Source organism: Callorhinus ursinus, unplaced genomic scaffold (genome assembly GCF_003265705.2).
Source record: "Callorhinus ursinus isolate GAN/ISIS: 27379988/994484 unplaced genomic scaffold, GSC_fseal_2.0 scaffold51, whole genome shotgun sequence".
Taxonomy (NCBI): Eukaryota; Metazoa; Chordata; class Mammalia; order Carnivora; family Otariidae; genus Callorhinus; species Callorhinus ursinus.
The window spans coordinates 3,433,914-3,454,705 of record NW_027397113.1 but is presented as its reverse complement, the minus strand read 5'-3'; the positions used below and the strand labels follow the sequence as shown (position 1 = coordinate 3,454,705).

General features: G+C 59.5%; 3 protein-coding genes across 29 annotated transcripts in view; 2 read left to right on the top strand and 1 right to left on the bottom strand.

Moving 5' to 3' along the window:
- Positions 1-13,875, top strand: part of LRP5 (LDL receptor related protein 5) — a 99,574-nt gene extending 85,699 nt beyond the window's left edge. For 2 of the 4 annotated variants that reach the window (XM_073883355.1, XM_025878406.2), the window contains 6 exons: positions 2,105-2,341; positions 4,537-4,647; positions 6,385-6,621; positions 6,877-7,016; positions 11,482-11,579; positions 13,401-13,875. In XM_073883355.1, the coding sequence (XP_073739456.1) occupies positions 2,105-2,341; positions 4,537-4,647; positions 6,385-6,621; positions 6,877-7,016; positions 11,482-11,579; positions 13,401-13,662 (1,085 nt within the window). In that variant the 3' untranslated portion in view covers positions 13,663-13,875. The other 2 variants (XM_073883356.1, XM_073883357.1) reach the window with 2 other exon arrangements.
- Positions 4,611-20,367, bottom strand: LOC112829075 (uncharacterized). Of its 4 annotated transcripts, none has more exons than XM_073883373.1 (3): positions 19,998-20,367; positions 10,560-10,878; positions 8,981-9,463 (listed from the first exon to the last, which is right to left on the bottom strand). In XM_073883373.1, exons 1-3 carry the CDS (start codon positions 20,157-20,159, stop codon positions 9,030-9,032), a joined length of 915 nt encoding a protein of 304 aa, XP_073739474.1. In that variant the 5' UTR covers positions 20,160-20,367; the 3' UTR covers positions 8,981-9,029. The 4 variants fall into 4 exon arrangements, 1 of the variants encoding a protein (XP_073739474.1); XR_012375449.1 differs by lacking the exon at positions 19,998-20,367 and adding an exon at positions 11,773-13,407 and having other exon boundaries at positions 9,136-9,463; XR_012375448.1 differs by lacking the exons at positions 8,981-9,463; positions 19,998-20,367 and adding an exon at positions 4,611-5,611 and having other exon boundaries at positions 10,560-11,482.
- Positions 20,368-20,471: 104 nt separating this feature from the next.
- PPP6R3 (protein phosphatase 6 regulatory subunit 3) overlaps positions 20,472-20,792 on the top strand; it is a 139,184-nt gene continuing 138,863 nt past the window's right edge. For 20 of the 21 annotated variants that reach the window (XM_025878418.2, XM_073883368.1, XM_025878417.2 and 17 more), the window contains exon 1: positions 20,472-20,617. The gene's annotated coding sequence lies outside the window, so the exon portion shown is untranslated. The remainder of the gene's footprint in view (positions 20,618-20,792) is intronic. The other variant, XM_073883359.1, reaches the window with a different exon arrangement.

The following is a 20,792-nucleotide window of genomic DNA, read 5'->3' as shown; positions in this document are numbered from 1 at the left end:
AGAGGTCGAGCCCCCGCCTTCTCTTCTGTGGCGGAGAGAGGTCGAGCACGCCTGCCTCGGAGTTGTTGTGGTATTGTGTCACGAGTACCTTGCATGGTCCCCAACACGTGGCACACAGGAATGCCAGCTGCTATTAGTTGTGGGATGCTGGGCAGTCCTAAAAAAAAGGTGACAATTGTCATCATCGCTGTGACGAAGCCCAAATGCTAGGGCTTCCTCTCTGCTGCCCCTCCTGTCCCCCAGGCCACATTGGATCCTCTCATCTCCCCTTCTTCTGTGAGCTCAGAGGCTGGTTTTAATCCTGTCTCTTTTCTGCTTATCCTTGCCCCTTACGGCACCCACACCGTGTCCTACACATAACAGATGCTCAGCACGTGCCTGTCAGTACATGCGTGCCCGTTCTCACCTCGCCTTGCCCCTGGAGCTCAGGGGGTAGGACCACAGGCCCTGTCCTTCTGGAGCTTTCTCCTGCCCTGCCTTACACTGTGAACCCCAGAGAGTTTTGCCTAGAGCAGAGGGGACATTTTGTGGCTGTCCCTGGTGGGGGCCACCTTGACCCTCCTGAGCTTCTTTATGGCTTTTTTTTTTTTTTTCCAAGTTCCAGCGCCAGGGCTCACATGGTTTTGTGGCCTGAGTGGCTCTGACTCCCACAGATGTCCAGGCTGCTCTGGCAAAGAGGGCTGCCCAGAGTGCTTGGCTCTCCCTTGGACCCCGGCCCTGGGCCTCTACCTGAACGAGGCGCCCCTTCGGCCCCTCCCCCACCCCCGGTTTCAGCCCTTCAGACTTGTGGATGACTGGCTACTTCTCTGGGGAGAGCACAGAAGGATAAGAGCTCGGAGGGGTTTTCAGGGGTGACCAGGGGCCTTGTGCCTCAGGAGGTGGCAGGCGCCAGACGGTGGAAGGTGCAGCCACGTGCTTCAGCTTTCTCAGTGGCACCACCACTGAAGCTGCTTGAGCCCTTCCCGAGCCAGGCACAGCCACACACACCCACGCTTACCTTGCCATCCTGTGAGGAGCGTGGGACGTCGCGTGGCTGCTTCTGTTTTAGGGATGAGGGAATGGAGGCTCTGGGAGGTTGGGGCGTTTGTCTGGTTGTGCAGAGTGGCCGAGGGGAGTGTAGGTTCAAACCCAGACCTGTCCAACTCCCATCCGATCCCACCCTGCTCCCCAACTGCGTTCTGGCCAGCACCTGGCCTGCACTCAGGAAGGTGAACATGAGGAGAGGAGCGACTTGCCATGGTCACCTGGGAGGAGGTGGCCCCAGGTCTCCTGTCTCCTTCTCACCCACTTCCCCAGCTTTAGGTGACGCCCTCCACCGGGAGCCTTCCTGCTGCCCCTTGCACCCTCCCACCATGGCACCCTCGCGCTCCTGCCTCCTCCTAGCCTGCTCCCCAGCAAGATGCCCAGCAGGTCCTCCAGCAGCCCCCTGCTGTATCCGTGGGTGCGCTAGCCACCCGCAGAGTCCCAGCCCCACTGCTCCAGCTGCCCCAGACCTATAACAGAGGCAGGTCCTAAGCACCTGCTTTCTGACCCTCCATCTCTCAAGGGGAGTGTGTGTGTTATGTGTGTGCGTGTGCAGGCAGTGGATGCTCAGGTGTGGCCAGGCGGGCACGCATACAGACTCTACACTAGATGGGCAACCCGTCTGGGACCCCAGGCAGGCAAAGGTGGGGCTCCAGTTGGGGCTCCAGTGCGCATCCCCAGAGACCTGGCCCAATGCCCTGAGGGGCATGTGAGGAGATGGAGACCCCTAGGAGGTGGGTCTGCCCTGGCTTCTCAGTGGTCAGGATCGAGTTTCTAGCTAAGAGCATTTTCTCCTCAACTCGGTGTAGCACCTGCTGCTTAGAGCTCAGGTTTCCCTTCAGGACCCTTTCCCCACAGTTAAAAGAAGCAACAAAGAAGATTCCTGTCTCCTTTGAGCAAACATTTATGACCCCCACTTTCATCTTACTATGGGGCTAGAGGCGGGACAGCGATAGATCACACTGCCCTTAGAGACCGTGTGGGTACAGCACCGTGGTCAGGCGGAACCGTCTCCCGCTTGGAAGCCCCGCAGTGCATGGCCCCGCGGGGCGGGGCGTGATGGTGTTTGTGTCCTCCGCAGAGCCTCCCACCTGCTCCCCCGACCAGTTCGCGTGCGCCACCGGGGAGATCGACTGCATCCCCGGGGCCTGGCGCTGCGACGGCTTCCCCGAATGTGACGACCAGAGCGACGAGGAGGGCTGCCCGGTGTGCTCGGCAGCCCAGTTCCCCTGCGCGCGGGGCCAGTGCGTGGACCTGCGCCTGCGCTGCGACGGCGAGGCCGACTGCCAGGACCGCTCCGACGAGGCCGACTGCGACGGTGAGGCCGGCCCCGCCCCCCGCCTGCCCCCCCCCCCCCCCCCCCCCCCCCCCCCGCCCCCCCTCAGCCCCGCCCCTGCCTCTACCGGACCCTGGCTCTGACCCCGCCGCTCCTTGCCCCTGCCTGCCATAGCCCTGCCCACCCCCCCACCCCCGCTTCTGGCCCCGCCCCCACCCCGCTGACCCTGGGCCTGCTCCATCCTGGCTGCCCCCTCCCTGAGATGCGCCCCCTGCAAGCCGCTTGCCTTGCCCTCCTGAAGCTTGAGCTCAGTCTGGCCACACAAGAGCAGGTTCGCTGTAGAACCTTTGCCAGGGGCGAAAGTGCCAGATCCTCCTCGGTTTAGGAGAGGAAAATGTTACTTTTAGGCCCACTGAGGAAAACCTTGCCATCCACCCTGTCCTGCCTTGCAGTTTGGCTTGAAAGCAGACTATAAGAGCCTATCTTTCCTTCCCTCATTGGGTCAAGAGTTTCACAGAAACCCAAGGCAAAACCCAGTAGTCCTCTGGATTTCCGCGGTGCACGCTCTGATTAATCCCTGCCCCAAAAGGCAGTGCTGTCCTCCACAGAGCAGTCTGTGGAATAACGCTTACTCCTGGGTGGTTTTAGCACCCCGCTGCGCCAAAAATGACAAAAAGATTTCCTTAGTCATCTCCAGTCCACTCTGACCAGCAGGATCTTCCTTTAGACCTTGACAGCGAAACATCTATCTGTGTGCATCCTCTGAATTTTCCTTTTATAAACGACGTGCTTGGTTGTTTCCTGCCGCATATCGTCAGCACCAGGGTCCCATGACTGAGCTTAGTGGGCTGCTCTAACTGCCTCCCCCACAGTTGCCGGATGCTGTTCTTAGATAACTCACATGCTCGTTGGTCACCATCCACTGTCCCCATTCGTGATGAGCAGCCATCTTGTGGAAGATGAGGGCCTGGGGGTGGGGGGCCACTTCCTCAGCTGTTTCTATAAAGCTGTAGTCGTGAAGTCTTTCCCGCTTACGGACCCTTGAGAATTTGAGGGAGGTGGTAGACTGGGGATTGGCAGACTGCAGCCCGAGTGCCAGATCTGGAGCACCACCAATTTTCGTAAAGTTTTATTGGAACACAGCCAGGCTCATTTGTTTACATATTGTCCATGGCTGGTCTTGCTCTAAAACAGCAGGGTTAAGTCCTTACAATAGAGACCTATGGTCCTTGAAGCTTAAATACCTATTACCTGGCCCTTTACGGAAGAGTTTGCAGAGCCCCGCCGTACACCCTTGCCCTAGCACACGTGTTTTGGTGACAGTCTCAGAGGATGGCGGGAGCCCTGACTAGGAAACACTCCCCCACCTCTTCGCCTGTAAACGTTTATCCTGGTGCAAAGTCCGGCACTGAAAGCAAGCCCTGTTCAGGCTCTGGGTTTTACCTTCTCTTTCAGAAGCCCCCTCCCCTGCTTCGTTGCCAACAGATTGTCCCACTCACTGCAAGGACAGGGTCCTCTCATCTCTGGTTGCCAGGGAGGGACACTCGGGGCAGGGCAGGACAGGGCAGGTGGGGAGCTTAAATAGCAAGCTCTGGGGGTGGGCGCTGGCTGAGCCCCCTGGGCAATGCCTTCCCCAAAGAGCTGTAGCTTCGTCCAGGTCCACGTTCTAGAGCACGGAGGGAAACAGACGGCAGGCTGTACCCAGCCTCCTTCTTCCTAGTCCAAGAGGCTGTAAGCTGCCTTTGCCTTCCTGGTTGAGCTCTGCTCCTCCTTCCTGATTCTCCACCCCGGGGAGCTCTGCTGAGATAGCACCTGTCCCCTGCCCCACCCATTCTAGGTCATTCCTCTAGTTGGCTCTCACTCCCCGTAACTCAGGTGAGCCTTGGGGCAGAGGCTGTGTTAGTCCTGGCTCTGCCTGGGCCTGACCTGTGTGGTAGGAGCCTGATAAATACTTCCCAGGCGTCACTGAGGTCTCTTCCCTGCCATCCCTACCCCAGCATCACGCAGGTCTCGGAACAGGGGTCATCGAGGGGGGAGGGTGGAGACTGGATTTGATGTGACCACTCCCTGACCCCGTCCTCGAAAGGGTCCCATTTGTCTGCTCTGCATGTAGAACCCAGACCTTCTTGCTGGGTCTTAGTGGCGGGGCAGGGAGTGCCGGTTGGTGGCTGTCCCTGTAGCGCACCTGGTCGCATCACACCCCGTAGCCCCTCTGAATGCAAGACCCCTCCTTGCAGCCGTCTGCCTGCCCAACCAGTTCCGCTGCGCCAGCGGCCAGTGCGTCCTCATCAAGCAGCAGTGCGATTCCTTCCCCGACTGCATCGACGGCTCCGATGAGCTCATGTGCGGTGAGCCAGCTCCCCGTCGAGGGTTCGCCCCGGGCCAGTGTCGGGACTAGGAGGAGAAGTATGCTGGGGGCTGAACGAAGAGGCCAGAAGGTTGGGAATACTGGGCCTTGGGGGCAAGGCAGGCAGGGAAGCCTTCCCGGAAGAAGAGGCAGTGGTGAGGCTGACCTGGGAGGGGGAGGGGGGCTGTGGGCCCTGGGGTATTTCTGGCTGTGACAGAGACAGGCCCCCTGCGGACCTGCGGCGGACGGGGCCTGAGAGGGCGCGCTTCTGCCCACTAGGACGTCACGCAGCAGGCATCTGTCAGGCAGCAAGACTACTCTGATGGGGTCGGGGTGGCCCTTCCCCCGGCCGCCTGTTCTCTGGCTGAGGAGGTGCAGTGTCCACATGCACACACATGCTCCACGCCTCTTGAGTGATGCGGCCTGTATAGTCAGGGATACGGGGGCCACAGGATGTGAGGCCAGGGCAGTCAGGGAGGGCTCCCTGGAGGCGGTGGCTCTCGAAAGGCTGTGACCGGAAGGGAGCTGGAGCCCCAGACAGGAAGTGGGAATGTGCGCACATGTCTGGGGACATGGGCTCTCCACTTACTGTAGAGGTACCTAGGCTGAGAGCTGATTGCCGCAGAGAGGTGTTGTGAGTGGGGTAGGAGCAGGGGTCCCCAAACACTTTTGTACCTTCATGTGAAGCCAGGTGAGGCACCTCGGTTACCATCTCAAGAAGGTGGGTAACTTGGGGCCGGAGGACAGAGATGGGGGCAACCGGGGATCTGAGCCCCCACCCATTGGCTGGGCAGGTGTCAGTCTGACGGTGTCTCCAGCCTCTGGCGTGATGCTGGTTCCCATGTCAGGGGTGATATTCATCCGTAGTCTGGTCCTGTCGCCCGAACCAGCGCTCTCCTCCTTCCCTTTGGGTTTTGGCTGGCAGGAGGGACATAGTGGGTTGCCTTTGGAATCCTTGGGCCAGCCTGATGGGAAAGTGAATGTCCTTTTGTCAAAGCTGAGTTTAGAGCCTCCGTGGCCCCCCCCCCCGCCGCCCGCTGAGGCTTTGACAGCAGAGCCAGCCCCAGGAGTCCCCCAACCTGGCCGTTACACTAGCCGGGACCCCAGAAAGACTCCTGGGCACCTTGCAGCCCTGAGTGGGCTTTGGCTTTGCAGGTTTGGCAGAGCCCCCATGCCCAGGCTTTGTCACACCCTGCCCCTCACGCTACCCTCACGTTGGGCGTCTGTGCCAGGCTGGCGTGTGGGGCTCAGTGCATGCCTCCAGCCCTGGGTGTGTTGTCAGCCCAGCGCAGCCCCTGTACGTGGGTGATGTCCCCTGCTAGACAGGCTCACAGCCCCCAGGCCCAGCTGTCTGGGGACCGTGACTCATAGGGCCTCCAGTGCACACGCTTGCAGCGATCACGGAGAGCCCCTAGACGCGGGGATGGATCCCAGGCAGCTGTAGGGGAGCTGCTGTTAAGGGACTGTTGGAAAGTAGGTAAAGCTTAGCCAGCCAGGTGGGGAGTGGGACGAGAGAGGAAGGGGGGAGCTAGGAGGAGAGAGGAGGGTGCGCCAGGCAGGCCGGGGGCGTGGGAGGGGCAGCATGTCATTGGCACTGAGATCAGCCTGGCGCCCTAGCACCCCAGCATCTCCCTCCTCCCACCTGCCACCGCTGGGTGCTGTGCTGAGCCGGCCCCTCCGGAGAGCCCGTGCCTTCGCGGTTAACGTCCGCCATCTCTCCCTGTCCGTCCGCTGACAGAGATCACCAAGCCGCCCTCCGATGACAGCCCGGCCCACAGCAGCGCCATCGGGCCGGTCATCGGCATCATCCTCTCCCTCTTTGTCATGGGCGGGGTCTACTTTGTCTGCCAGCGCGTGGTGTGCCAGCGCTACGCCGGGGCCAACGGGCCCTTCCCGCATGAGTACGTCAGTGGGACCCCCCACGTGCCCCTCAACTTCATAGCCCCGGGCAGCTCACAGCACGGTCCCTTCACGGGTAAGACGCTGCCGTGGGCCAGGGCCCTGGGCAGAGGTGGGGCGAGTCGCCGGGGCAGGGTGTGGGGTGAGTGGGTGAGACGCACACGGGGGGTGGGCAGAGGGCCCGTGGGGGCAGGGACGGGACAGGACTCGCCCCCCCCCCCCTTCCCCGAGCCTGGCTCTCACGGGCAGCAGGAGCCAAGGAGCGTGTGCTGTGTCTGGGGGGGGGGGGCCTGGCCCCTGACCCCACCTCGTCCCCCTCGCCCCCTGGCAGGCATCTCATGTGGCAAGTCCATGATGAGCTCCGTGAGCCTGATGGGGGGCCGGGGCGGAGTGCCCCTCTACGACCGGAACCACGTCACCGGGGCCTCGTCCAGCAGCTCGTCCAGCACCAAGGCCACCCTGTACCCGCCGGTGAGTGGGGGTGGGAGCAGGCCTGGCCCTCTGGGGGTTCTCCACCATGAGTGGCTGGCCAGGGGACACTTCCTGTGACCTCAGGATTCCTGGAATTATTAGCTGTCCTACCACCACCGAGAAGGGTGGGAGCGTTTGCTTCCTTCCCTGTGTGCAGCTTGTCCTTTTTCTCTTCGGACATTTTCTCTGTTTAGAAGGGGTACTCCTTATTTGTCGTGGCTAATCTGGAAACCCCACACAGATATCAAGGGCGGAGTCTCCCCCATAATCCCACCTCCTAGGGTCGCTGTTGGACATTTCAGTGCCCTGGTGACCACCTTCGTTCCTCACAGGCCCGCCCTGTCTGTGACTGCCTCTTGTAGGGCCGGTCTGGATAGGGCGCTCCACGGGCCTGCGTGCCCTTCTCCTTAGCATCCCTGCCAAGATCATCCTATTTTCTCTCCCAAGGCCCTGCTAGGTCCCAGGAAATAGCTGGATTGTTTTCCAAAGGACTGTCACTCACAGTTGACTTTTGTGGCTGAAGCACTCCAAGGAGGCCGCGTGGGCTGAGGGCCTGGTCCTAGCTGAGCCACATGCTACAGAGAAATGACCGTACAGAGGGTGAAACACTGAAGCCCCCAGGGCCCCCCCCCCTCCCCCCGGTTTCCTGCCAGGGGACCTCTCCTGAGGCTGGCTGGGGGGGGCGGGCGGGGACACTTCCAAGAGCACAGCCCCAGGGACCTGGGTGAGCTCGATGCACCAGCGTGAATCTGTGTAGACAAGCATCGGAGTCTGACGTTACATGGTTCTATACTTTTTAATCCTTAAAAAACCTGACTTCCTGCAACACTGTGCTCTTCTAAGCTGAACACTACCTCCTGTGCTTTCTTTGGGGGTCTCCAGGAAGCCCTACCCGCCAGGGCTGAGTGTTTCTGCCTTTCTGGTGTCTCATGTCCAGGCTCTCCACTCCTTACCACATCTGACACTGGCAGCCCTGGGAGGAAGGGGCAGCAGGGGACACTATCTGGGCTTTGCCCGCTGGGAACTGCGTCTCCTGGAGGCTGCAGGCCCAGGCCATGTCTAGAGGCAGCAGAAACGAGGAGCCGCAAGCCTGGAGTTTAGAATACTCCCCACCATCCCTCTAGTCCTCTCTGTTGCCACCACCCCTGACTCTTACATGCGCTACGTGACCAGCTAGAAATACCAGCTCACTCCAGGACCGCCCCCTGAGCCCCCCATGCGGACACCAGGAGGCTCGATGCCCTGGCTTCTCTGTCCCCTGGCTCCGCTGGGAGCCGGGGGAATTCTTATTAGCAGCAAGAGATGACACTGTTACCAGCCCAGCTATTTTTTTTTTTTTTTAAGATTTTGTTTGTTTATTTGAGAGCGAGCGAGCGCACTTACAAGTGGGGGGGAGGGGCAGAGGGAGAAGCAGACTCCCTGCTGAGCAGGGAGCCCAGTGCGAGACTTGATCCCAGGACCCTGGGATCATGACCTGAGCTGAAGGCAGACACTTAACCGACTGAGCCACCCAGGCGCCCCTTTAAACAGCTTTGTTGAGATACAACTTAGATACCATACAGTTCACCCACTTAAGGGATAGAATTCAGTGGTGGTTAGTATATTCACAGGAGTGTACAACTGTTACCACCGTTCTAGAACATTTTTGTGTTGCCAAAAAGAAACCCCGTTGGGGCGCCTGGGTGGCTCAGTCGGTTAAGCGTCTGCTTTTGGCTCAGGTTATGATCTCAGGGTCCTGGGATCGAGTCCTGCACCGGGCTCCCTGCTCGGCAGGGAGTCTGCTTCTCCCTCTGCCCCTCACCCTGCTTGTGCTCTCTCTCTCTCTCTCTCTCTCTCTTTCTCAAATAAATAAATAAAATCTTTAAAAAAATATTTTAAAAAAAGAAACCCCGTGTGAAGCTAGCTGTTTTCAAATTAATTAACTGCATTGTTTCACATCAGTAATATAGGGTCATGGTACAAAATTCAAAAGGTACAATAGAACGGACAGTGGAAGGAGGGCCGGTCACCCCCTCACTCTGAGCAAGAACTGCCACCTCCCAGTGGCACATCCTGTGGCGAGTTTCTCGTGTGTCCGCACGAGTAATCCGTACACAAGCAAATGTACAAAAGGCCGGACTTTGTTTTCCCAGCCGAAAGAGTGACTTTTTTTACTTTGTATTTTGAGATCATTGTCAATTCACATGCGGTTGTAAGAATACAGAGAGATCTCACGTACCCTTCACCCAGATCCCCCCCAAAGGCAGCATCTCGCATCACGAACGTCTTGGTCCTCGGCTGCTCTAACAAAGATATCACAGACTGGGTGTGGCTTAGACAGCTGTTTTTCACAGTTTGGGAGGCTGCCCAGTCCAAGATCAAGGCGCTGACAGATTTGGTGTCTCGTGGGGGCCCAGTTCCTGGTTCACAGGTGGCCGCCTCATCCTCCTCACAGGGCAGAACGGGGTCTGTTATCAGGGTACTGACCTGGGTCATGTGGGCTCCACCCTCATGACTGAGTTACCTCCCTGAGGCCCTGCCTCCCGATACCATCACATCGGGGGTTAGGATTCAGCTTAGGACTTGAGGGGGGACACAAATGTTCAGTCTAGGGCAATAGCACAATGGAAGTAGCAGGGCACTGATAGGATATTTTTTTGGCCCTATTCAGATTTCACCAGTTGTACAAATGTGCTTTTTTTGTTTTTAAGACTTTTTTAAGGGCAATTTTAGGTTCACAGCAAAATTGAGAGGAAGGTGTAGAGATTTCCCACATGCCTCCTGCCCCCCCACATGGACAGCCTCCCTTATTGTCACCTCTGATGTCCTGCACCAGGGACAAACCCACGCGGACACATCGTAATCACACAAAGCCCACAGCTGATAGCACGGTTCACTCTTGGTGTTGCGCATTCTGTGGGCTTGGACAAGCATGCAGTGACACAAATCCACCATTCTAGGATCATACACAGTAGTTTCATACGTATTTTCTGGAACCCACACGATAGCATCTAAAGGCAATGATAGCCCCTCGCCCAACTCTGCTTTTTGCTGCTAAAGTAAAAGCCGGCCTTTTTGAGCACGTCTGACGCTCCGCACGCGATGTCAGCCCGACCAGAAGGGGGCGCTCTCCTGAGCCCCCCGCGTCCTTGAGGGGCTGCCCCCCGCCCCAAAGTTGGGAAGAGCAGCCGGACCACCGTGCGCTGGGGGAAGTAGCAGTGACCACCCACAGAGGAAGGGATTTGGGCAGGATCCCAAAGCTCACCTTGGAGGTGGAGGTGAAGGAAAACCAGATCCAGTCAGATTCATGGGCAGAAGAAGAAACAGGACCCCAGGGGCGTGGGGTGCAGGGGCGGTTCTAGGAGGCCTTTTCTGCTGGGCTTCCCCACCTGGTTTCTGCTCCCCCCTCTGAATGACACCCCCTCAGGATCGTGCCCTCCCAACTCTGGGGGCAAATCCTGAGAAATCCCCAGGCTGGCTATTTGGGCCGAAGAGGACCTTTCCCAGAATAAGGACTGGGGGCTCTTGCTACTTCCCGAAAGGCACTTCTTGTAGGTTACTCACCATGTGTCACCAGGGGGCACGCCGCAGCTGGGAAGTGATCAGGACCCATACGCATCTGCCTGTCAAGAAAGGCTGGGCCCTTTCTTCGGCCTTCCAGTCCCTCAGGACACGCAGTGACAGCCATGTTCCCATTCAGCTGTGAGAGCTCCAGAAGCAGGGTCCGGCTGTGACCCCACAAAAGCCCCGCATGTCCAGAAGGGCCATGTGATGGTGGGGTGTTGTTGGTGGCAGCTGCTGGGGAAGATGCAGATCTGCGTGCGTCACCGGGGGCCCCAGGTCCCTCTATCCCTCTGTGGGGCCGGTCCTGGGCTGCCTGGCTCTGGAGGATGCATTGTATTCATTATCACAGTTCTGGGGCAATACATCCCCTGAGAAAGGGGCACCTTCACCTGATTTGCGTGGAGGGGCTGTGGGGGCCTCCAGCGGGGCTGGGGCCCCTCCCTCAGCGTGGCGCGCCCTGTACGTGGTCAGGGTTCCAGCCGGAATGCGGAGCCAACTTAGTGTTAGGAATTAAGGAGGGTCTCGTAGAAATTAAGTCTTCACACCATGTGGGGAGAAACGGGGAAGTCACAGTCCAAAAGGGGAGTTAGAGAAGGCCCAGGGAAGCCTCATGAGCCGCCCACCGGCACCGGGGTACACCCCGGGACCCGCAGGGACATCTGCTGGGTGTTGGGGGGCAGTGCAAGGGGCTGGCGCGGGCTTCCAGGGACCTCTTTAGAGCCCGGCTGCGCATCTGGGTGTGGACCTGGGGTCCCTGCTGGTCTGCAGGGCGGGTATTTGGGCCACAGGCGCCACTGCCTCTCACTGTGACCACCTTCAGGGGTGACAGGACAGCTATTGAATCCCCACAGTGTGGGGCCCACGTAGCCAGGTAGGCCGGGGCGCCACCGGAAGCGCGTAACCCTTGCTTGGCTCTCCTCAGATCCTGAACCCGCCACCATCCCCCGCCACGGACCCCTCCTTGTACAACGTGGACATGTTCTACTCTTCAAACATTCCCACCACCGCGAGACCCTACAGGTACGAAGTCCCTTGCCACAGCCCTGCACACCTGTGGCCGTCTGGGCCTCTGGACAAGCCTGTGGTAGAGGAGGGGTCTTGTCCCCATTTCCTGGGTGCGGAAACCTGGCAGAGAGGTCCAGGGTGCTGGTGGGCTCTCCTGAGCCCTCAGACCGTGCCTGGCTTGCCTCCCCATAGAGTGAACCGGGCCTACCTGTTGAGTCCAGAAACCAACCAAATCCCGTGTTCTGAGCAGGCTCTGGAATCTCGAAGTAGCTCTGGGGACACACCCAGGCAGGCGTGGCCTTGAATGACGCCACCAGGGGATTCCCACTGTGGCGTGGCCGGGCCCCCACTGCCCAGGGAGGCCAAGGCACAGGGGCCAAGGTTTGCCTGTGTTTGAATCCAGCTGCAGGACGCCGGCAGCACCACCGCTTGCTGCCTCCGTCCCGGAAGGATCAGATCCAAGTCACAGGAGGGCTGTGGTGGCACCTGCCACAGCAGGCCCTCGACTGGATGATCCTCTCTTCCTACCCACCACAGGGAAACCCGCAGGTCTGCTCCAGTTGGGGTTGCATTCCCTGCCTCCCTGGGCCCGGGGGGGGGGGGGGCGGACACTTGAGAATGTCGAGAAGAGGGATCTGGGTGTGCTGGCCTGTGTCCAGGGGCCAGGTCAGGGCCCGAGGTGACCTTCGACCCAGTGCTCTCAGCCTGCAGGGCCTGCCGCACAGGTGCACTGGACCCCTCACCCCACAGGAGCGACCTGAAGGGGCAGGTGGAGGCGGAGGCTTGGGAGTGGAGGCTCCTCCTCCCCCTCCCCCTCCTCCCCCTCCCCCCTCCTCCTCCTCCTCCTCCTCCTCCCTTCCCCTCCCTTCCCCTCCCCCCCCACCTCCCGTGCAGAGGCGCCTCAGAGCGTCGCCTGCCATCTGGTGGCCATTTCAGGAACTCTGGGGCCTGAAGAGGAGAGGTGCCCCTCGTTACTGAGTCACTGCCCTAGTCAGGGACCTGCCGTGGTCCCCCCGGTGCCTCCGTGCCCCAATGTGTCCCCAGTGGCCTTGTGGGTGGCTGTCCCCAGGCTGTCACATGCACACTCGCCAGACCCCTCAGTCTCTGGTCCACCCCCGGCTTTACTCCTTAGGTCCGATTTTTGTGCCACTTCTTCCCTCCCACACTGTCTGTCGGGGTCCCTTCCTGCCCCTCCCCCAGGGTCCTGTGAGGCACGTCCTCCTGCTGCACCTTCTCAGCCTCACGTGCCCCGTGCTGGCTCCACCTCCTCGCCCTCGATGAGCCCCCTGGGTCTCTGAAACACACCATGGCCGCACCCCCAGCTCAGGCCGTACAGCAGCCCCGCACAGAACCTTAGGGTGCAGGAGACCTCTGGGAGGCATCTCCTGGGTCAGAACTGCCTTAACTCAAGAGGGGACCCTTCCAGGCCCATTGGTCTGCCGACATGTATAGGAATGATAACATGGGGACCGGTTGTCAAGCACTTTCCCGTGTCCGGCCCTGTTTCTAGCACTTTCCATGCAGAATCTCATCTAACCTTCATAAGCCCCTTTGGAACCGGGCACTGTTTTATCCTCCTCATTTTACCAACGAGAAACTGAAGCCTAGAGAAGTTAAGTAGTAAGTCGCCCAAGGCCAGCCCGGCCGGCTCTGGAGGCCAGGCGCTCCGCGAAGGCAGCCTTGGCCCGGGCCTGCGGTCCCTGCGGGGGGCTGGGCTCGGCCGCCCTGGGGTGCGGGTGCAGGCACGCCCACTCGCGCGGCTCCGAGAAACCGCACGAGTGGGGGGCCCCCGTGCCTGGTCCCTGAGCCGAGGCCCCACTCCCGTGTCCCCTTTAGGCCCTACATCGTCCGCGGCATGGCGCCCCCCACGACGCCCTGCAGCACCGATGTTTGCGACAGCGACTACAGTGCCAACCGCTGGAAGGCCAGCAAGTATTACCTGGACTTGAACTCGGACTCAGACCCCTACCCGCCGCCGCCAACGCCCCACAGCCAGTACCTGTCGGCAGAGGACAGCTACCCCCCTTCGCCCGCCACCGAGAGGAGTTACTTCCATCTCTTCCCCCCGCCTCCGTCCCCCTGCACGGACTCGTCCTGACCTCTGCCGGGCCGCCCTGGCCTCTCTGCGCCCTTGTAAATAGTTTTAAATATGAACAAAGAAAAAAATATATTTTATGATTTAAAAAAAAATAAATATAGTTGGGACTTTAAAAACGCGAGAAATGTGAAAACAAGTGACGGGGTGGGCAGGGCTGGGAAAACTTTGTACAGTGGAGAAAATATTTATAAACTTAATTTTTTTAAAACGTCACTGCCATTCTTTGGTGCCATGTGTGTTTCTGAATCGAGTGTCCTCACAGAGTGGATCCCGGCCTCCGGCCCTCCCGTGGGCAGCTGTCAGAGTTGCGCACTTGTCCCTCCGGAGCACCGTGTCTCTATCAGGCCCCCACCCGGTAGGCTGAACCCCTGGGCAGAGACGTGTGGGCAGGAGGCCTGACTCGTGCCGTCACGAAGGGCCCCTGCACCTTATTTTGTGCTCTGCTGTTGCCATCCCGATATTCTGAATAGTTCTTAAGAAAGAGGCCCTGCGTTTTCGTTTTGCGCTGGGCTCCGCAGATTACGTACTTGGGCTTTGGGCTATTCCTCGGCCAGTGTCTGCTTCCATCTGACCTGCCATGTGTGGCCGCCCCAGGCTTCTGCTGTCCAAGGGAATCCCTCCTGGCCCTGCCATCCGTGTGGACCCCAGCGGATGGGGCTGCCAGGCCGTGCTCACCCAGGGTGGGGGCGGGAACCTCCCAGCCCTCCTGCCCTCCCTGGCTGCCGCCCTGTCCTTTCCAGCAGACGGGCCCTGGAGAGCCTGGTCCTCACAGAGGCAGGCAGTAAACACGGCCCCAGGCCTGCCCTGTTGCCCACTGGGGTGGTGCTGGAGGACACCGAGAGATAAGGCCTGCTGCCTGCCCCTGGGGGGTCTCCAGCCTGCAGGACACTGAGAGGTCAGCAGAGCAGGGGGCGCGTCGGGGGCCGGCCCCGCCCCCCCCCCCCCCCCCCCCCCCCCGCCCCCCAGCCAGGCAGGAAGGACCTACCCCCGGCTGGAATGTTGCAGGGAGGTTAGAGAAGAACCACCATGCGGAGTCCCGGGCACACACTCCACTTAAGAATCAACACAGAGATCTGGAAGAAGGGCTTCCCAGCAGGACTGAAGATTGAACCCTTGGCCCACCTCCCAGGGCCTGGAATGCGGAGGTGACAGCCTCCAGGATGGGGAAACCACAGGATACTCAGATCCCGGGGCCCCAGTGCTGGGAAAGGTGGTGGCCCTCGGGGCTCCCGAGACTGTTCGACCAGGGGACAGAGCTGGGGACGTCAGGTACATAAGCCTGCCAGGCCTGGTTTCTTGAGACTTCCGGGGAGCTGCCTCCCCTGTCCTTGATTGCCCAGGAGTTCCCTGAGGTCATGGTTAGCCTTGGTGGTGATGCCCCTGGGACCAAGAGCAGACACTGGAGAGGATGAGGTGACCCGCCATCAGTGCAAGCAACAGGGAGCTCAGGAAGTCGGGGCCTGAGTACCGACCCAGGGTTGCTATGCCACCTGGTGGGGACCTACGCTAAAGGACCCGTTGCAGACAGGAGGGATTGGATTTGCCTGGAAGGCAGGCCAGCTTCACCTCTTTACTCACTTCACCCAGCTGGCTGCATCTGTTAAGGAAGGGCGCTGTCCCCCGCCCCCTAGGACTGTTCTAGGCTTCCATGAGATAATGCCTATCGAGAGAGAAGCCTTGCCCAGTAAGGGCCTGGAAGGTAGCACTTCCTTGGTAAATGGAAGCTGGGACCTATTAAAGCTCAGAGAGGTGACAGGCTTTTGCCCAAGGCCACACGGCTAAGGACCAGCAGAGCTAGAGTGTGCACCCAGAGCTCTCAGGCCCAAGGTGGGGTCCCCTGCCCCAGGGAGCTGCTTGCAGGGGCCTGGGGCCTCCCAAGCACTCGGGGTTCCTGTTCGTCCAGGTCGGGCCACAAGCCCTGAGGTGCTAACGAAAGCACTAATCTCAACTGGGGCAGATGGGGTGGGGGACTTGGCTGACTCAGAAGCAGGAGGCCACTCTCCCGCCCTTCCTCTCACTCATGGGGGGTGGGGGCTCCCTCCATTCTCCTAGGGCCAGCCAGGGATCAGGCAAGGGGTGAAGAAGGAGCGGGCTGAGCTGCTGACCCCTGGCGACAGCCGGCGTGGGCTGAGGGGAGGGTGGAGACACACTCTGCAGCCCTCCACCCCCCTCTCCCCAGCATCCCAGGCCTGTCTCCAGAGGCCACTCTCTGGACCCCTTCCTGCCATGAGGTCAGCTAGGAGGAATGGGGGCCAACCTGCTCCGCCTGCTATCTTCCAAGTGAATCTGTCAGCACCCACTATGTGCAGAGAATTCAGTAAGCACCCACTGTGTGCAGAGCCCTGCACTTAAATCACATGCTGGGGGACCCAGAGATTAGTCAGATGTGGGCCTCTCTCTTGAGGGTGCTACAGACAGTTTCCAAAGCTGAGGGCCGGAGCACTGTGTTGAGATATCCGGGGGCCCAGAGAGAATATTCTATTCAGATGGGAGGGCGGGGGGGGGGGGGGGGGGGGGGGGCGGTTCCTGGAGAAGGCGATACCTTAGCTGTGTCTTAAATGAGGGGGTGAAGTTAACCTGGCTTGTGTCATTTCAACTTCACAACAGCCCAGCTAGGTAGATGGTGTCCCCAGTTTGTGGTTGAGGAGACCACAGCTTGGGGGAAAATAACAGAGCCAGAATTTTTTTCACTCATTTGTTCAACCATTCCTTTCCACAAGAAATAGTACCGACAGGTGGGCCCTGCTCAAGGGCTTCCACCTTCCCTCCAAGACCCCTCCCCTCTGCAGTGACACCCACTACTCCCCAAGTCTCTGTCGCCGGTCTTTGAGTCCTGCGGGGTCTCCCTTCCCACTGGCCCTATCACTTGCTCCGCTCAGCCCTCCAACCCTCATCCGGAATGGGTGTGGAGCTCCTCCTTGCCCCGGGGCCCTGCAGCCCCCTTGGGGCTACAGCTGCCCTGGGTGGCTGAACAAAATCCATGTGGCCAGATCTTGGTGTCACATCCACTGCCAGGCAGGATGCTGGAGAACAGGGATGTGGTAGGTGTGGAAGATTCTGTCCCTGAGAAACCTGGGGGCTGGGGGAGTTGGGTAGGACTTGGCTCCTGTAGGGTTCTTTCCTGAGAGCCACTTGGCTGACTCTTCACATCACTGCCCCTCCCCCCCCCCATTGGACATCACCCTCAGCTTACAGGTGACCTGGCCCAGCACCTGCCCACCTCTGCCAGGGTGGCCTCACTCTAGCCCTCAGACCAGGTCTGAGTCCCAGGGACGTGACAATAGGAAAGATAATGCGGGGTGGGGAGGCGGTTTCCCCAAGTTGAGCTTATTCAATTTAAAGCCTTTTTCTGTCTGAGTGTATGTATATGTTAAAATGTCCTTTCTTTTATGAAGTGATGGTAATAGTATAAGGTGTTTTTTTGGAAAAAATCATGACTTAAAAATTTTTTTTAAAAATCATTACTTGATAGAATTAGAATTTGGCAGCTCTACGTCTGTTCCCAAAAGTTAAGGGGGTAATAGCTGGGTGATGGGTATGTGGGCATTCATTATTACACTTTTCTCTCTACTGTTGAATAGATCTGAAAGTATTCATATAATTTTTTTTAAGTCTAGATGGATTGAAAATGTGTTTTATTTTATTTTTTAAAAGAGACTTTCTTTGACAGAGAGAGAGCACAAGCAAGGGGAACAGCAAAAGGAGAGGGAGAAGCAGGCTCCCCACTTAGCAGGGAGCCTGACTGACATGGGGCTCGATCCCAGGACCCTGGGATCATGAGCTGAGCTGAAGGCAGATGCTTAACTGACCGAGCCACCCAGGCGCCCCTGGATTGAAATTTTAAACATTAAAAATTAAGCCATGAAAGGATTAGGGGGGAAAGGGGAAGATGATGACCCATGAACTCTAGAAGTTTTAGGATGCCGAGACCAATGCAAAGGTTCAAAGTCCCTCTCCTGCTTAAAGCCTGTCAATGGCTCTCTAGGGCTCTCAGGGAGATAGGCTGAGCTCAAATACCTCCTCTTCCCCCAGGAAGTCCTCCTTGACTTCAGCCCTTCCCGTTGGGTTAGCTCATCATAACTGGAGACTTTTGGGGCCCACTTACATTGGGCGAGGTACTGCATTATTTCATTTAATTATAGTGCACATGTCCCTGTGACCCTCCTCAGAGGCTGGGATGGAAGAGCCTGAAGCATGTACTGGCAAGTTCTCTGATGATGAATGAGTAAAGGGATCTGTGTGTGTGGCTGGGCTCTCCCCAGGCTCCCAGGAGGGCAGGTCCCGAGCCCTTGCCCAGCCTCCCTGTCAGGCACCACCCGGTCCAGGGGTTTCCTGCAGCCTCTCCCCTCCTCCTCGGTCTAGCTCCTGGGACCTGCCCCTCTGGCCCCGCGCTGTAGCACCGCCTTGCGGCCCTCGCTCTAATCCGTCCTTTCCAAAATGTGGCCAGCCCTGAACACGCCCCTGTCTTACTCAGAAGTTTTTCCTGGCCCTCCCTCTCTGAGCATAAGCCCTAAGTTCCTTTGCTTATCCTCCAATGCCTCCATGAGCCCCTTTCATTCTCCTCCCCCAGACCTCGATCACCCTCGTTGGATCCTCTGACGAATGTGCATTGTGCACCATCCTAACGCAGTTCTCTGCCAGGCTGACCTGCACCCCACCCCCAGGATATCTGTGTATCTGTCCTTCCCTTCACCCTCTGCACCAGCACACCTCCGGAACCGGTTTCAATCTTGACTGTGTTCCTCACTTGCCGTGTGGCCTTGGGCAAGGCCCCTAGCCGCTCTGAGCAGCTGGATTGATGCGAATAATATCTGCCCTTGGGTGCTATCTCCCTAGAGGTCCAGCACCCTTCAGGGCATGGACGTAGGTCAGTAGGTATTATCAGCACTCTACAGATAAAACCTGGAGAGTCAAGAGAGGTTAGATCACCCAGCCGAGCTTACTCAGCTAATACGGGCCACACCTGGTGTCTGAATGCTGCCTGGGTTTCTGTTAACTAATCTGTAAAATGGGGATGATAGTACTGTACTGTCTGGAGCTACCAACCACAAAAGTCCTTCTAGAGAGTCTGCCTCAGGCTCTGCTGAAGGGGTGAGCTGGGGGAGGGGCACATTTGCCCCAGAGGGCCCAGCTTCCCATGCACTGGGGTTGACTCAGCTCCGTTCGGTTTCGTTCTCCCGGCTGTTTGGCATGGGGATTCAGAGCGCCTGAGCCAGTGAGACGGAGGGAGCTCAGGCCAGCTGGGGTTGGTGCAAAGGATGGGGGTATGGGTGCAGAAAGGTGCCGAACACCTGGAAGGCAAGCCGGTGGCCAACTCCACTGGTCCTGCCCTCCCTACCCCCAGTGGCCAAGCTCTTGTCACTTTTCTCAGGAAGCAGCTTGGGGAAGCCCCACAGTAACCAGGCCCTGCCTTCCTTGAGCTGGAGTGGCCGTCCCTGACCAAGCCAGCGCCACCGGAGTGAGCTGCCCTAGAGACTACAAGAGACCACCAACCTCCCTGCATGGAGCCCCCGTTATGACTCCAGGCCTGGTGCCTAAGTGCAGTCTGGGCACTGAGGATCGTTGGTTTCTCCTGGGCCTGGGGGCACTGTCCCCAAGGCCCTGCACCACGGCGGCCACCTCTACCACCTCCCCTCCCTGCCACGTCCCTCTCCCACCACAACCCAACCGCGGCCCTGTCTTCTTCCCTGTTCGTGGGTTGAGATGCCACCGGCCCAGGAGGGGCCCCCCACCACAGCCGGCAGCGCAAGCCTCCCCGAGCGCACGCACAGCCGCAGGTGTGCGATGCTGCGTTCTGCCGACCTCGGGCTGGCTTCCACCCGACCCTCACCTGGCCTGCGCTTCTCAGCCTCGCTGCCAACCTGCGCTCTCCTGTCGATTGACTCACGACTCCGGGCGGCGCTTCGCATCTACTTAGAAGTGAGACAGGTTATTGGAAAGTGCCTGGAATGGGCCAAGGTGGGCTACTCTTCGGTGCCCCGGCGCAGCCCTCCCGGGGAGGCCGGGCAGGGGGTGGGGGGCCCTGGGCCAGCATTTCGGAAGAGGCTCCGGTGTAAATCCTTCTGTAAGACAAAAAAGGAACGCCCCCACCCGCGTATCTCCCTGCGGCGGGGATAGACGCACCACTGGGAGGGCCGACCGACCCCTCCCTCACCGGGACCCCAGTCCTGACATAGAGCGATCCTCACACCTTGGCCCCAACTCCTGGCACAGCCACCACTCGGGTAAAGGGAACCAGGACAGACGATCCAGATGCCCGCCTCCCTACAAAATTCACCCGTGGAGAATGCGGGCATCGATCCCGCTACCTCTCACATGCTAAGCGAGCGCTCTACCATTTGAGCTAATTCCCCAGCTTCGGCCGCGCTCGGCCGTCCGAACGTATTGTGGCTCACGTCATCACGGGTCTCCTCCGGGCCCTCCGACCCGCCCGTCTCGCTACCCCATTGGTTCCCTTGCCGCTCCCGGCTCCGCGGCCAGGATTGGTTTGGCTCCATTTCGTTTTAAAAAAGCATTGGCTATCGGATTGGTGGTCCAAAGCGTCCGTCAAACGGGCCCCGCTGTTGCTACGGCGTAGGGGGACCCAGCTAGGTTTCTCCGGGTTTCTGATTTGTTTCTCCAGACTCCGGGGTCCTAGAGGTTCCGGATCCGTCAAGTCCATGGGAAAAGAATGCTCCCCTCGCGCTTGACTGACGGGGCCAGTGAGCCAATCGGAGTGGGCGCAACCGGGCCGCTGGGCGATCCAATAGGTTGCAGGGGGCGGGAGAGGAAGGCCAATGAGCGCGGGTCTGGGGGCGGAGGTAGAGCCGCGACTGGCTGCGAGGCGGCCGGAGGGAGGGTGGGGGGAACTCAAGGCCTGCTTGATACGTCCGCCATTTTGGGCGCTTCGCTGATGGTGTCGGTGAGCGCGTTTCCCGCCTGAGCGCAACTAGCGGCGGGTCGCGGGCACCTCCAGGTAACGGGGGTGGGGGGACGGCTGAGCGGGCCGCGGCGCTCGGTGCGCAGGGCGCGCGGCGCGCGGACGGCGGCGGCGAGGCCCCTCCGCCCGGCCTCGGCGGCGCGGGGAGGGAGCGTCCCGGCCCCCTCCCCTCCCCCCCGGAATTCGCCGCTCGGCGGCCGGGGAGGCGCGG

Excerpts from the sequence above, each read along its gene's own strand:
- LOC112829075 (XM_073883373.1), bottom strand. The coding sequence starts at position 20,159 with ATGGAGCCAAACCAATCCTGGCCGCGGAGCCGGGAGCGGCAAGGGAAC. Across the intron at positions 10,879-19,997 it reads CTGGGGAATTAGCTCAAATG|AGCCAGGCAGCCCAGGACCG; the intron begins GTAGAGCGCTCG and ends TGCATCCTCCAG. Across the intron at positions 9,464-10,559 it reads GTGCCCCCTGGTGACACATG|ACCCCGTTCTGCCCTGTGAG; the intron begins GTGAGTAACCTA and ends CCCTGATAACAG.